The sequence below is a fragment of the Balaenoptera acutorostrata genome, chromosome 5 (assembly GCF_949987535.1).
Source record: "Balaenoptera acutorostrata chromosome 5, mBalAcu1.1, whole genome shotgun sequence".
Taxonomy (NCBI): domain Eukaryota; kingdom Metazoa; phylum Chordata; class Mammalia; order Artiodactyla; family Balaenopteridae; genus Balaenoptera; species Balaenoptera acutorostrata.
In genome coordinates this window covers 3,710,083-3,724,044 of record NC_080068.1, presented here as the reverse complement: position 1 = coordinate 3,724,044, position 13,962 = coordinate 3,710,083, and the positions used below count along the sequence as shown (strand labels likewise).

Sequence of the window (13,962 nt, the reverse complement as noted above, 5' to 3'; positions counted from 1 at the left end):
AAAAAGGAATGAAATAATGCCATTTGCATCAACATGGATGGACCTAGAGATTACCATACTAAGTGAAGTAAGTCAGACAGAGAACAACAAATATCTATGATATCGCTTACATGTGGAATATTAAAAAATGGTACAAATGAACTTATTTACAAAACAGAAATAGACTCACAGACATAGAAAACAAACTTACGGTTAACAAACAGGAAGGTGGGGAGGGATACACATTAGGAGTTTGGGATTAACATATACACACTACTATATATAAAATAGATAACCAACAAGGCTGCTTAGCCTGGGGAACTGTACTCAATATCTCATAATAACCTAATGGGAAAAGAATCTAAAAAGTATGTATATATAAAACTGAGTCACTTTGCTGTACACCTGAAACTAACGCAACATTGTAAATCAACTCTATTGCGATAAAAGTTAAAAAAAGATTCAAAGGTAAGTCCACAACAAAATTAAATTTCCATTGAAGTGCATAGAGGCATGTATATACAGACAAAAAGGATTCATGTTCTATGCAACATTAAAACCTTCACATTATTAGTGGAATTTTATTTTTCAACTATATAAACCAGGCTTTACTGCCAAAAATATTAGATGTCATATGTACGAGACAACTGCTATGGACTCAGACCAAAGACAGAGCCAACTGGGCCTTTGCTGGCACAGATGATATCAATACTGGTACACTCCAGGCATCCCCCAACGAGCAGCCTTCTTCAGAGCTGTTTCTCTGCAACGTTTCAATGCCAAGCATGATGATCTAACGCTCTACTATCAACTGTATCTCTGCCGTCCACAGATGCAGGGTTACTCTTGGACTGAAACTACTTTGTATTAAAGGTTTAGTTCAGAAAGGTCCACCTCTGAGCACATTCTCTTGTTGCTGGACCTCTAGAACTCTCTCATTGCTACTGAGATTTTTTGACCTTGGTTAACTTTGTATGTAGTCTGTTGTTTTGTTCTCTCTTTCCTCAGGGTTCTGCAGTCTTTCTCCACTTACCCGACAAACAGACCTGAGCTTTACCATCCTCCTGCCCACCCACCCCATACTCACATCACTCTACTGGGCCTATCCTTGTCAGGCTGCCACCATACAACATCTTAGCTTCTGTGATACTGATAATGTTTGAGAGAGAAAAAAAAAAAACTATATCTGGAAGATTGATCTGGGACTTCCCTGATGGTCCAGTGGTTAAGAATCCACCTTCCAGGGCTTCCCTGGTGGCGCAGTGGTTGAGAATCTGCCTGCTAATGCAGGGGACACGGGTTCGAGCCCTGGTCTGGGAAGATCCCACATGCCACGGAGCGGCTGGGCCCGTGAGCCACAGCTGCTGAGCCTGCGCGTCTGGAGCCTGTGCCCCGCAACGGGAGGGGCCGCAATAGTGAAAGGCCCGCGCACCGCGATGAAGAGCGGTCCCCACACCGCGATGAAGAGTGGCCCCCACTTGCCGCAACTGGAGAAAGCCCTCGTACGAACCGAAGACCCAACACAGCCAAAAATAAATAAATAAATAAATAAAGTAGCTATAAAAAAATTAAAAAAAAAAAAAAAAGAATCCACCTTCCAATGCAGGGGATGTGGGTTCGATCCCTGGTCGGGGAACTAAGATCCCACGTGCCGCGGGGCAACTAAACCTGCACGCCACAACTAGAGAGAAGCCCGTGTGCCACAACTACTGAGCCCGCGTGCTCTAGAGCCTGCGCACCGCAACTACTGAGCCTGCGTGCCACAACTACTGAGCGCACGCACCACAACTACTGAGCCTGCGTGCCACAACCAGAGAGCCCGCATGCCACAACTAAAGAGAAGCCCGCAACGAAGAGCCCACATGCCGCAATGAAGACCGGCGCAGCCAAAAAATAAAAAACAAATTTAAAAATTAAAAAATATAAAGTACTAGAAGATTTATCTGCTTGACTACTTTGGTAGCTTTGTCAAAAAAAAAATCTTTCTAAACATATGCTTATTTCTAGGAGAGAAAAGTTTTAGTAGTAACTAGTATTAAATAAAGTCTATCATACCAATATAATAGATCCTACAGTTTGCTGAGCCTTCTTTTAAATATAACTATTCTTTTCATTTCATTTCAATTATATTACATATATGGATTATTTCAAATAATTTTCATAATAATATTTAACATTTCATAAATATTTCATAAAAAGATTTAAATGAGTCATATATGTTCTTCAATGCAAATTATTTAAGATGTTTCCTCAGTGCTTTAAAAATCATCACGTCTAATTATTATCCTTTTTTCTTCTCCCTTTTCTAGCTTTTGAATATCTTTCTAAATACACAGAATAACATTATACATAGTATTCTCATCCTGTGTCCTTCGCCAGCACCCTGTACTGGGGATGGACTACGTCCCAGCTCTTACATGTCACGTTTCTATTAATACTCGTCAGGGTCATGCTGACTTGTGTTAGATTGTTTTAAAGGTTCATATTTAACTCATGGTCAACTGACTCTAAGATTTTTTTTTGTTATTGTCCTGCTAATAATTCTACATTGAAGTAACTGAAGTAACTTTTCTTATCTACTTAAAAATGAGTTTTTCATCAAGAAGGGTCACTTAAAAAATCGATTCCTATTTTCTATAATGCCAGCAGGCCTAAGCCACTGTCTCTTAGAAACTTACTTGGTATAAACATACTCTCGAGTCTATAAATATAGCCATTTTACTCACTGCTTATCCTCAGGACTCTGCTGTAGCAGTCTTTTCTAGCTGATATGAAACCACCAATCATTATAGTTTAATGGGGAAAACACAAGTTTGACACTCGACCCATTAACAGCATACCCTAGACTATATCTCTCTAATCTTTGGATGAAAACTTTATCTGAAGTGGAATTAAAAAAAAGAAATGCCCGATACACTCCTGAATGCTTATATGTACTGCTCCTCTGTAGGACCCATGAGATTATCAAAGAAAGAAAATAACCTTTATGTTTTCAAGTTATCTCTTACACCTCTGTAATTTGAGGAATCAATAATAAATGAATTTGGGGCACCCGTGTAATTTAATACTTTAAAGAATTTTGGCTGATGGTAACTGGGTTTTATAGAACACCCACAGACCCAGAAGGAGCTAAAATGAAGACAAAAGCAAGCAGACAAGCAAAGCTAAAAAAGTGCAACACCTGCAACTTTGTCTGGTTTGAGCTCCTGGCGTAAGTAAACAGCTAAGAAGAGATTCAAGAATACACCTGACATTCTGACTGCAGAGCCCACTGGGAGGAAGGAAAGGAGTTCTGTGCTTGATTGGTGATGTCTTGGCAACAGTTAAATAACTGAAAACAGGAGAGAGAGGAAACAAGAGAATGGCAAGCGTGAACGGAAGCAACTGGGAGCAGCAATGACTTGGTTGGCAAACAGCAGATGCTGATGGCGGAGAAGACACCCAGAAACAAAGAAGCAGGAGCAGAAGTGACGCCACACCATGGGAGAGACAGGAGCAAACACACATTCTTGCCTTTTAAAAGTCCAAATGAGAAACAAAATATTTCAATGGAGATCGGAGTGGGCAAGTAAGTGGCAAAAATGGGATTAAAACAAACTTAATTGTTCAATATTGCTTCTAAGAGAGCTCAGCCATAAAAGCTTGAAAACATTTTTTACACTCATGTGCAAACACTAGTTACATCACTACCTTTGCATGTCATTTTAACACAATAACATAATGCACAGAAAACTTATACAGACACTTACTTATATGGTTTTTGTGGCAAGATACTAATCCGAGTCTTGTCCAGTATCTTTTTTAGCTTGTTCCTTCCCCCAACAGTGTTGGCTTTACTTTTCTTATTTACTTTTTCAAGTCCTATCACCTGTTCTACGTCTACAGCGAGATCTGGAATGGAGTAGCGACTGGCCTTTTTGATGTCTCCAATTTTAGGGAGGTGAGGAGCACCATTTCTCTTCTCTTCTGACAATCTTGTTAGAAGTTCTTTAAATACTAAAAAGGAAACAAACACCGTAAAACGCCCATTATAAGAAATCTGAACAATTCAAAGGCGATTGTAGAACTTGGAAATAGATAATAAGTATAGACTTCGGCTATCAAAACGGTAATCTTGTAGAAAAACAATACTCCAATGAACAAATGACACCAAGAATCTGTTTTTGTATGTTTTCTGTCACTTCTACTCAGATTAAGTTAAAATAGTACACTCTTTAAATGTATAGATATTTAAAATATTTATCAATAAAAACATCGAGAAAAATGGTCCTCAATCAAAACCCAGATTTTGATTCAGATCTAATTATACACTTACATAATTAATTCTCTATCTATGCATTTTACTATAAATTTTCATTTCTTATGATGTTTGAATTATAAACATGACCTTTTTCATGATTAAGACCTAAATGCTAAAAAAAAAAAGACCAAAAAAAAGGAGAAAAATGAAAGTATGCAAAAATGTAAAACACTTACCAAATAAATTGGTTTTCACAGTGATAGATAAGTGTGTGTTATTTCTAAGAATTTCCATGGCTTTTGACAGCTGAATATTTTCAAAGTTTTGACCATTTACTTCTAATATCTAAAAATAAAGTTATAAAATTATTTCAGTTTCCCAATTGACTGAAGGAGAAAAAGACACCAGTATTTACCCTTATGTTTGCATTTAGAAATACCATACCTGGTCCCCTCGTTTCAAGCCTGCCTCGGTTGCTTTGCTACCTGAATCTACACTGTCAACAAAGATTCCAAATCCTTTCTCTGAGCCTCCAAGTAAGATGAAAGGCAAGGGAGCTTCTCGGGATGGTTTTGTGAGTGTCATCAATCTTCTTTTTGCTTTAGCAGCACAAGCAATATTTAACAGCCTTAGATGTCCACCCATTTTCTACAAGAGTTCAAAAAGAGTGGTTTCAAAGATGGGCTGAATAAAATGAACTTAAAGCTGATGGTTTATTTTTTAAAAATCACAAATATTACCTCTCTTTCCAGATTATTTTCAAATTCTTCTAGAAATCGAGTCATCGCAGGATCCCCTTCAAAGTCATTGAAGTGATTATTCACCCACAATAATACTACCCGTGTAACCTGCAAAATCAATTATTTTTAATAGGTTTTCTTCTTTCTAGTGCTAAAAATTTACGATTAAAGTCATTTCAAAAAAGTTATCCAACAAACAATTTACCTAATAACAATGAACAAGAAAAGTAAACAACAAAACTCTCAGATTTCATTCATAAGAGGATGCCCTTCTGAAAATATATATTAATACTTTGAATGTGGACTTTACTCTGTTTGGCTGAGAAGGGTTTTGAATCTATGAAGGATGGTAACTAACTTTTATCTTGCTTCATCTCAAAATGTATTTGAAATAGGCCACAACAAAAACTATAATAAAATCAAAATAATACAAAAGAAGACAGAAACTTTTAACATCTACAATTCTACAGGAAAAATGAGTAGCATTTTCTTACCCTGCACACATGTTTTCACTGAGCTTTATACAGAACAATACACACACTCACAGCTATGGAATATTAGCTTTGTACCAGCAAGAACCATGTGACCTTCATTAGACTATAAGTTCCATGAGGACGACAACTTTATCTGTTATGTTCTAAGGGCATCCTTAATATTTATAACAACATCTAATTCTCAGTAAAATTTTACTATATGAAGTGAGTATAACTGCAACTTTAAATATAAAAGTACCTGTTTTATTTTATATGAGCTTAATGTTCTAAATCTTGAATAACAAGATCAAAGAAATTTTCCATAGCATTGTTTTCAAGCATTAACTAACCTCTTAAAGTGTGAAAATTAAGCATGCTATTCTAGCAGTAAAGAAGCAGAGTAGACGGTACACAGTTAAACTTCAAACTGCAGTTAAAATACTGTTTATAGTCAGTACGCTGTGACAAATTATAGTATATAACCTGACTAATCACTCAGGAGTCAACTCTTGATATTTATATTAATTTTTTGTCATTTATTTCCACTAATGACCATTTTTCAAGTTTAGGAAACCCAGATGATCATCTCCCCTGAAACTATATCCTTAACACCTGACGTTTTCATAAAATTAAAATTTTGTAGCTGACAAGCCCACTTAAAAGTCTACTAGCCATATTCCAGGTTAGAAAAAAGAGATTCATAAATCATAAACTGAATACTACCGACTACCACCGCAATACCTTTAAGATGCGCTAAGAGACTGCTGAGAGCCAGGCACTACACAGTTATTCATCTTCACAGCAACCCCAAAAGGAGGCTGATTACTGTTTTACAAGTAAAGAGATGAGTAGCAAGAGGATGAGATGACACAGAATGTAAATGCAGAGGCAATACTAAGGCTAAGGACCTCGGCTGAGGTCTTCTATGCCTGTGACCCTCAGATTATGAAATGAAGAGCATTACTGTCCAAACGACTGCTCTAGGGCCATGGGCGAGTCAGTGGCAGGGCCAGCGCTGGAGCTGGAGGCCTTTTGCTGCTAGCCCGCAGTTCTGGATTTGTACGCCCTGCCTCTCCCAATTCGGCCTCATGGAAACCAGGCCGCCACGTGGAAGGAGAAATGAGTACAGGCCATGAGTAGCTCTCAAACCTCACAAGACTAGGTACTTTATCACCCACTCTGGCCTTGAGAAAGAGCTTGACTCAAGAGCTGCTGAAGAGGGTTTGTTCAGAATTACATGACTGGGGCCTACCTGCCCGCGATGGTTCTGAGGGGATGCCGCTCGGGTACCAACTGAAAAACTGTTAACTCTTACGTGGTGTGCACTGGCCATCCACTGAACCAGAGGATGCAGATTCCCATGGAACCCAGGTGACTGGGGGCTGTGTTTTAACAGAATTTGCAACAGAACTAAAGTTTAAACATTTGCTGGGGGGAAGGGAATCCAGATGGCGGAGGAGAAGGACATGGAACTCACCTCCTCCCACAAATACATCAAAAATACATCCACATAGGGAATGATTCTCACAGAATACCTGCTGAAACATTTGCTGGCCTATGTATTGGCCTTTGCGTTAAAAAGAAAAAAATTTCTAGGGACTTCCCTGGCGGTCCAGTGGTTAAGACTCCGCACTTCCAATGCAGGGGGCGTGGGTCTGATCCCTGGTCGGGGAACTGAGATCCCACAGGCCACATGGCGCGGCCCAGTAAATAAACAAACAAATGAATAAATTGCAAGCCCAAGAGGCAAGGCTTTAAAACAAAAAAAAAATACTAGGGCTAAACTTAGAAATCTATAACAAGAACTAGTATGTGTATCAACTTTTTTTTTTTTTTTTTTGGCTTAAGAAGTACATTCTCTTATTCCATTAAAATATTTTGAACATAAGCGGCATGACAAATATACATTAAAGTCTCTTTAACTCTGTATCTGAATGTTTCATAGTTGAAAGGAAACTAAAACGCAACTTCCAACCTTATCCCTGAGGCTCGGGTCATTAAACCACTCCAACAACTTTTTGCCCACTTCCATCGGGCTGCAGAGGAAAGTCCTATAGGTCAACAGGAAGTCCTCTATGAACGTCGGATCCACCACCGAATGCTCTTCCACCAAATGCATCGTTAATCTCTCTGAGGTGCCCTGCAACAAATCAAAGGCATCATCCGCATCCCGCATGAGAGGCATCTATATGGTACCTTGATTTCAAACCTTCAGCCTGAGATGAACTGGGCAGTAACATACGCAATAATGAAGAAGACTGCTGTTCTTCAGGAAAGATAAAGATTTTTTTACAATTGATAGCATTTAAGAGAAGTTACGCCTAAAAATGGAGTGGGGGCATCTTACACCGTGCTAACGGGTACTACCTAAACCCTCCTGCCACGGGGCAGAGGCGTGTTTGTCTCACCTTGATGACGATGTGTCCCTTCCTTGTTCCCGTTCGATCGAGCTCTCGGTGTTCCTTCACCATGACGATCTCTCCTTCCTCTTCAACTTTTTGCATGTTCTTTTCTACTTGGTTGAGGATACGGCAGTAATCTTGCTGGGCTATGCAGACAAACTGGAATAAAATGTAAGTCACATGCTAATGATAAAGTGCTTGCGAGAGACCGAGTAGCAGTGCTAATGATTCAGTGTTTTAATTATTTAACACTGACATTTTCCCATGTCTCTCCCATACTTTCTAAATGAGGGCAGTAATGAACCTTAATCGGACTTCTCTACTTTTTAATGTATTTCCTCCTTGGTCAAGAAAAGTTTCATTTTTAGAATATTTATATGTAGTTTATATTAAAAATCCTAACAATGAAAAATATCAGAAGATAAAATTAGAATAGTTCTTTCTCACCACTCCCACCCCCCAACCTGTGACACCTAGAAAACTCCGGGGGAGGAGAGCGGACTCTCAGGATAGATATTAAAAAGAAAAAAAAAAAAAGATTGGCTACATGTACATGTATAATTGAATCACTTTGCTGGACACTGGAAACTAACACAACATTGTAAATCAACTATACTCCAATAAAAATTAAAAAAAAAAAAAAGAGCACACACAACTGTGGGCAGAGCAGCAAAAAAGCTTTGAAGAGTCTATACCTGGTCGTTTAAGGATCTGTTAGAATTATGGCCCTAACAGAAAGGAAGAATATGAACAGAATTCAGAATAGAATGATGTAATAATGGATTCTAATCCACTCCATCAGGGTAGCTGCTGGGTGGTCTTTCTAGTTTAAGAATTGTAATGTGCAACCTGAATCCAGGGGACTGAGCTAAGTGACCACGACTTTTTTTAGATTGTGATTTTTTGCTATACTATCAGCGGGCAGGTACAAACCTGGGACTCTCTGGTGCTTAGGAAATCCTAGCGTGCTAATAAAATCACTATAAAATTGCTTTTCAGAAGAAATTCTCTTACCTGCCCCAACCCTTCCTCCCTGTGGCTTCTAGGCTCAGGTGAACTGATTCACGCCCCAGCTTTACTACCTCTCACTGTGGGATCCTGGGACAACCACTCGGTGGGCCTCATTTTACCATCTGAAAAGGGGAGGTGACCCTAAGAGCACCAGCCTCACAGGATCCTTGTGGAGGCTGAGTGAGATAATCCAGGTAAAACTCCTGAACTGTGCGAGATACACAGTACACGCTCAATAAATTGTATTTATTATTTAAAAAATAGACATTAAAACATAATTACCATTTAGTGGGTTTTAAAAATTTGAAAAGACTTTGAGAGCAGCAATTTAAAAATAAAGATGGTCTTAATAAAAGATATCAAAATTCAAAGATACCCAAGCAGTAGATATAACAAATTTGCTAATTATATTGATAAAAGAAATCATTTTAGAAAGTCTGTTCAAAAAAGGTCCACAAAAGAAGCCACATATTTGTTAAGCTCAAATCATTATTCCTCATAACTGGGATGGTTAATCCTTGCTCTTTTAAAGAAAAAGTTAACAAAAATATACACATCAAGCAATTACTCCTCCACCACGACCCCAAAGATAAAACATTTCAGGGCTCAGGGCAAACCATTTAATTACATTTCTTAGTAGTTTTAAAGAAAGTTAAGAATGAATTCTAGAAATCACTTATTACACAAATTAGCCAGAGGTCAGTGAGGAGGCAACAGCAGATTCGTAAATGAAAATTACTGTCTTCTCTGAATTTTGAATAATTTATTCTTATTTTAAAAATCTGTTAGGAATGAAGAAAGGATGGGCATTTCTTTTTCTCCTTTAAGGTGAAAAGATGAAAAGAGGGAATGGTTAAGTTATAATGTACGTAAGATAAAAGATGCTACAGGCATCTAAAATCATATTTTCATAGGACGTTTAGACTTCTGGCTCAATATTCATGATAATACATTAATTTTGTTAAAAAAATTTAAAACCAAATATTGCAATAATGATTTTAATGACAATGATGACATTATTATTATCATCAGGATATTGCAGTAGCTTTACAGGAACTTTCTCACTTTATCCTCCCAACCAGCCCATGAGGAAGGTACTACTATTATCCCCACTGTACAGATGAGGAAACAGCTGTGCCTTCAGGGTGCTAATGTAACCGATGTCTCATAAGTACATGCTTGCTAATTTAAAAAAAATTATACATGCATATCAAAATCTTGGCATAACAAAAGGCTAATAATTATTATTTCTGAGCAATGCAATTTACAAGTGACTTTCATTGTTTAATATACTTTTCTATATTTTCCATACTTTCTGCATCATCAGTAAAGCTTTTTTACAGAAGTAGCAGCAGCAGTTCACACTCAAGAAAGAGCATTCTATGATATTAAGTTTCTTCCATCAAGCTGATTGATATCATCTCACTAATTTTTCTATTAAGAGTTTAGAATCAAAAAGTTAAAATTCAAAAAGCACAGGCTTTTGTTGTAAGCAATTATGGACAGTTTAATAAATTTTTTTAAATGCCAAAAAATCCCCTACAGACTCATATCCTTAACACTGACCACAGGTGTGTGTATGTTTAAAATCTGTGGTCCTTAGTTTCTTGCCTCAAAAATATTTTTAATTTTTTTCTTTTTACAGGGTAGCAAAATTGTTCCCCAGGTCTCCAAATAATTTTAGGTGTTCTTTCTTATACTCATTTTTAGAGAACATAATTATATCATTTATCTCCTAAAAAAGAAATATATCCCTGAGTTAAAACAAGTAAGTAGAGAGATAAAAAGAAAATGCTTTCTGAAGAGAAATGTACTAAAATTAATCTTCTTGACTAAGGACTTAAAGAAATTAGAATAAGTTTGATTTGAAATTCTTAGTGTCTAGACAGACATCTTTGGCATTTCTTCTGCAGCAAACTGAAATACCATCGAAAAAGGGAAAAAAAAAAGGACTCCCAAACTGAATTTCTAATATGGCCATACAGAACTGATATCTCAAGAGAAATAAATTTTACAAGAGAACATTTATTTTTTATTAGCAAATTTATTTTTGCTTTAAGAAGTTTTTAGGTATAACATGAAATTTATAGGAAAAATATAATTTTTAATTGGTATGATGAAGCCAGTTGAAAATTTGTGAGTTATACACATAATTGTTTTAGTGAGGTTTTGTACTTTCAGACAGGTGTTCACAGGTGAAAGTCCTGTATGATCTTGGCACTGTGATATGAAATAAAAATTCAAGCAAGATTTCATCTATGAAAGGGCAATGATTTCATTTCATTTCATTTATTACATCACAGGATAATTTTCTTTGGGGCACATGACCTCACAACTTTTATTTAGTAAAAATATTAAAAATGATAAAAGAATGAAGTAAAGTTAAACTTTTATCAACATATAAAACAGTCAGCTTTCACTATATCCATGCAATTGCTTTCTCCTCCAAAACTACTGCTAAAATTCAAAGCATCACTAGCTCTCATGGTCTCAAGAAAACATGAGTCTAACAGATTTACCTTAAGAGGTTAAATCTGTTTAAACTGGTACTTTGCATCTGCAAGGGAGTTCATACCTAATTGTTCACACAGGCACCCAAGTGTTCCCTCCCCGCTGAAGGGTGCAGGGCAGGACGAGGCCATGCCTGGGTGTCACTGGCAGGCCCTAGATGTAGGTGGTGGAGAGAGGAAGGGGAGACAGAAGTAGAAGAGCGGGAAAGGAAAAGAGGGGCAGGAAGAGGGAAAAAGAAAAGGAAAAGGCATGGATGGGGAATGGAAAACCATGACCAATCACCTGGTACCAAAGGACATCTATGCCTGGCCCTGCCTTTGTCCTTCAAACCCAACAGGGGACAAGAATGGGAAGAGGAGGGGACTTCCCTGGCGGTCCAGTGATTAAGACTCCGTGCTTCCACTGCAGGGGGCGCAGGTTCAATCCCTGGTTGGGGAACTAAGATCCCACGTGCCGAGTGGTGTGCCCAAAAAAACAAAAAAAAAGAGAGAGAAAAAGAAAAAGAAAAAGAGAATGGGAAGAGAGGCACACAGAAGGGAGCAGGGCAAAGCACGGCGCTGAGCATTGAGCACATCACGGGACCCAAGCAGACAGAAATAAATGTCAAACTGAATCCACTCATGCTGCGTCCTCAGGCTGAACTTGGGCTCCACTCTACACCACACTAACCCAAGATGTATTTTGGGAACCCACTGAACTGTAAGGAAATGAGGGCCGAACCTAGCCAAGGTTGCTTCCTCTTGGTAAAGGGAACACCGCTTGCGTTCACTTCATTCAGTAGCCTTTGATTGCCTACAATGTGCTCGGTACAATGACACCCTCGTGGAGACCACTTTATGGACAAAAATGTGATTCTCACTGTTTAGTTCTCCCAACAAGAGGAGGACGTGGCACGGGCACGTTGACAAATAAATGACATTTTAACAGAAATACGCTAAAATGCTATAATTTAATGCAAATAAGCGTTTGCATTAAAATATCTAAATTCATTCTCCATGCCTGTTCTAATATGGAGCGAGGGAACTTCCGCAGGGCCTGAGATGGGTGGGAGTCACAAGGGTGATTCCTGAACCCGATTTCACGTTCCTTTTACAGCGTGTGGAGAGGCCTGCAGAGTGAGAAAGACTTTGTCTGGCAGACACTGCGCCCTTGACCCTCTTTGTACATCCGGGAGTCTCGTATCAGGAACTATAGGAGCCTAATACTGCCTCAATCAGAGTTTTCGTTTTCAATTAGAGTTTTCTCTTGGCGTCTACCTTGATGACTATCACTCTGGATTTCCCGCTGATTCCTCATCCAGTAGAGAGATGAACTCTCTTCCTTACATCTACCTCCTCTTCCTTTCCCAGGACTCCGGGATAAATATTTAATGTTACCTGCTACATCTGACATTACTTCAGCACTCTTGGAATATTAAGTCATAATATTTTTATCAATTATTCTGAAACATTTCTATGCCTCCTATATCACTTCAGTCCCAAGATTACAAAATTTCTAACAAAAGGGGTTGGCCAATTATGAGGTGCTAATGTAGTAGCTGAATTCTCGGAAATAAAATAGCTTTTACTCGCCCTTTAAGGACAGAGACGGACCCAGATGCTCTAGTGATCCTGACTTGCAGAAGGGCCCAGGGAGAGACCGAGAAGCAATAATAGGACAGAGAAACCTTTAACAATTTTCAAGTTCGTTTTGACTCAGTTTGGCTTTATTTTTGGGGGAATATAATTCTAAAGCTGAAATATCACATATGACCCCTTTTAAATACACATTTTGAGGCCAAATATAGACTTTGAGATTTATGTACCATTCTGTTTTCCTCTATTTTGCCAAATAATTGAGAGCTGACTATATTAAGAAAGCTCTTCTGGCATTACATATTCAAAAACTGAATTTATAGCCTTTTTTTTTTTTCCTCTCTACAGTGTTCACTGGAGGAATTATTTAGCAAAATTATTCTCTAAGTAAGATGATTTTATTTATAGCCATGGTCATTTTTCTTTTTAGTAAGTAAAACGCTTGAAATGAAAATTTAAATGAGCACTATTTTATATTTATCAGACGTTATAAAAATTCAATGATGTTCTTTTAGCATAAACTACATTCAGATGTATTTTAGACTGTAGACTAATAAATACAAGGAGCACTTAACATTAATTAGTCTAAGTCAACTCTTTTGATTTATATGAAAATATTTTATCTTTCAAGGACAATTTTTTAAGACATAAATTATAAATACTTAATAATGATAAAAGCATCTTAAATTTTTTTTTACACTAATATAGAGGTTACCGGTTAGATCGATCTAATTAAATTTCACATTTGGTCTCAACATTCTCTCTAGACTTTTATTAAATGCTTTTAAATAATGGATATTAACATAATATCAATACTGACATTGTTCTTTTTATTAGCAATCATTTCTTTACTATCAAGTGTTTCTACTGATTCATACCATGATTAATTTTCATGACTTCTAAAATCAATTCCATATCTTGCCATGTATTTAAATAAAAATACTGTGTAACTGTATCACAGCATCTTTACTAACCTACATATAATTTCTTTTCATGATGGGCATTTTACTTCCATATTTTTTGTTGACTGGA

At 37.5% G+C, this 13,962-nt stretch overlaps 1 protein-coding gene across 9 annotated transcripts in view; it reads right to left on the bottom strand.

The window, feature by feature from the left end:
• RAPGEF2 (Rap guanine nucleotide exchange factor 2) overlaps positions 1-13,962 on the bottom strand; it is a 248,001-nt gene that overhangs the window by 25,762 nt on the left and 208,277 nt on the right. For all 9 annotated transcript variants that reach the window (XM_057547436.1, XM_057547439.1, XM_057547437.1 and 6 more), the window contains 6 exons: positions 7,841-7,993; positions 7,408-7,572; positions 4,960-5,067; positions 4,664-4,867; positions 4,456-4,564; positions 3,729-3,975 (listed from right to left, as the gene is read on the bottom strand). In XM_057547436.1, the coding sequence (XP_057403419.1) occupies positions 3,729-3,975; positions 4,456-4,564; positions 4,664-4,867; positions 4,960-5,067; positions 7,408-7,572; positions 7,841-7,993 (986 nt within the window). The remainder of the gene's footprint in view (positions 1-3,728; positions 3,976-4,455; positions 4,565-4,663; positions 4,868-4,959; positions 5,068-7,407; positions 7,573-7,840; positions 7,994-13,962) is intronic.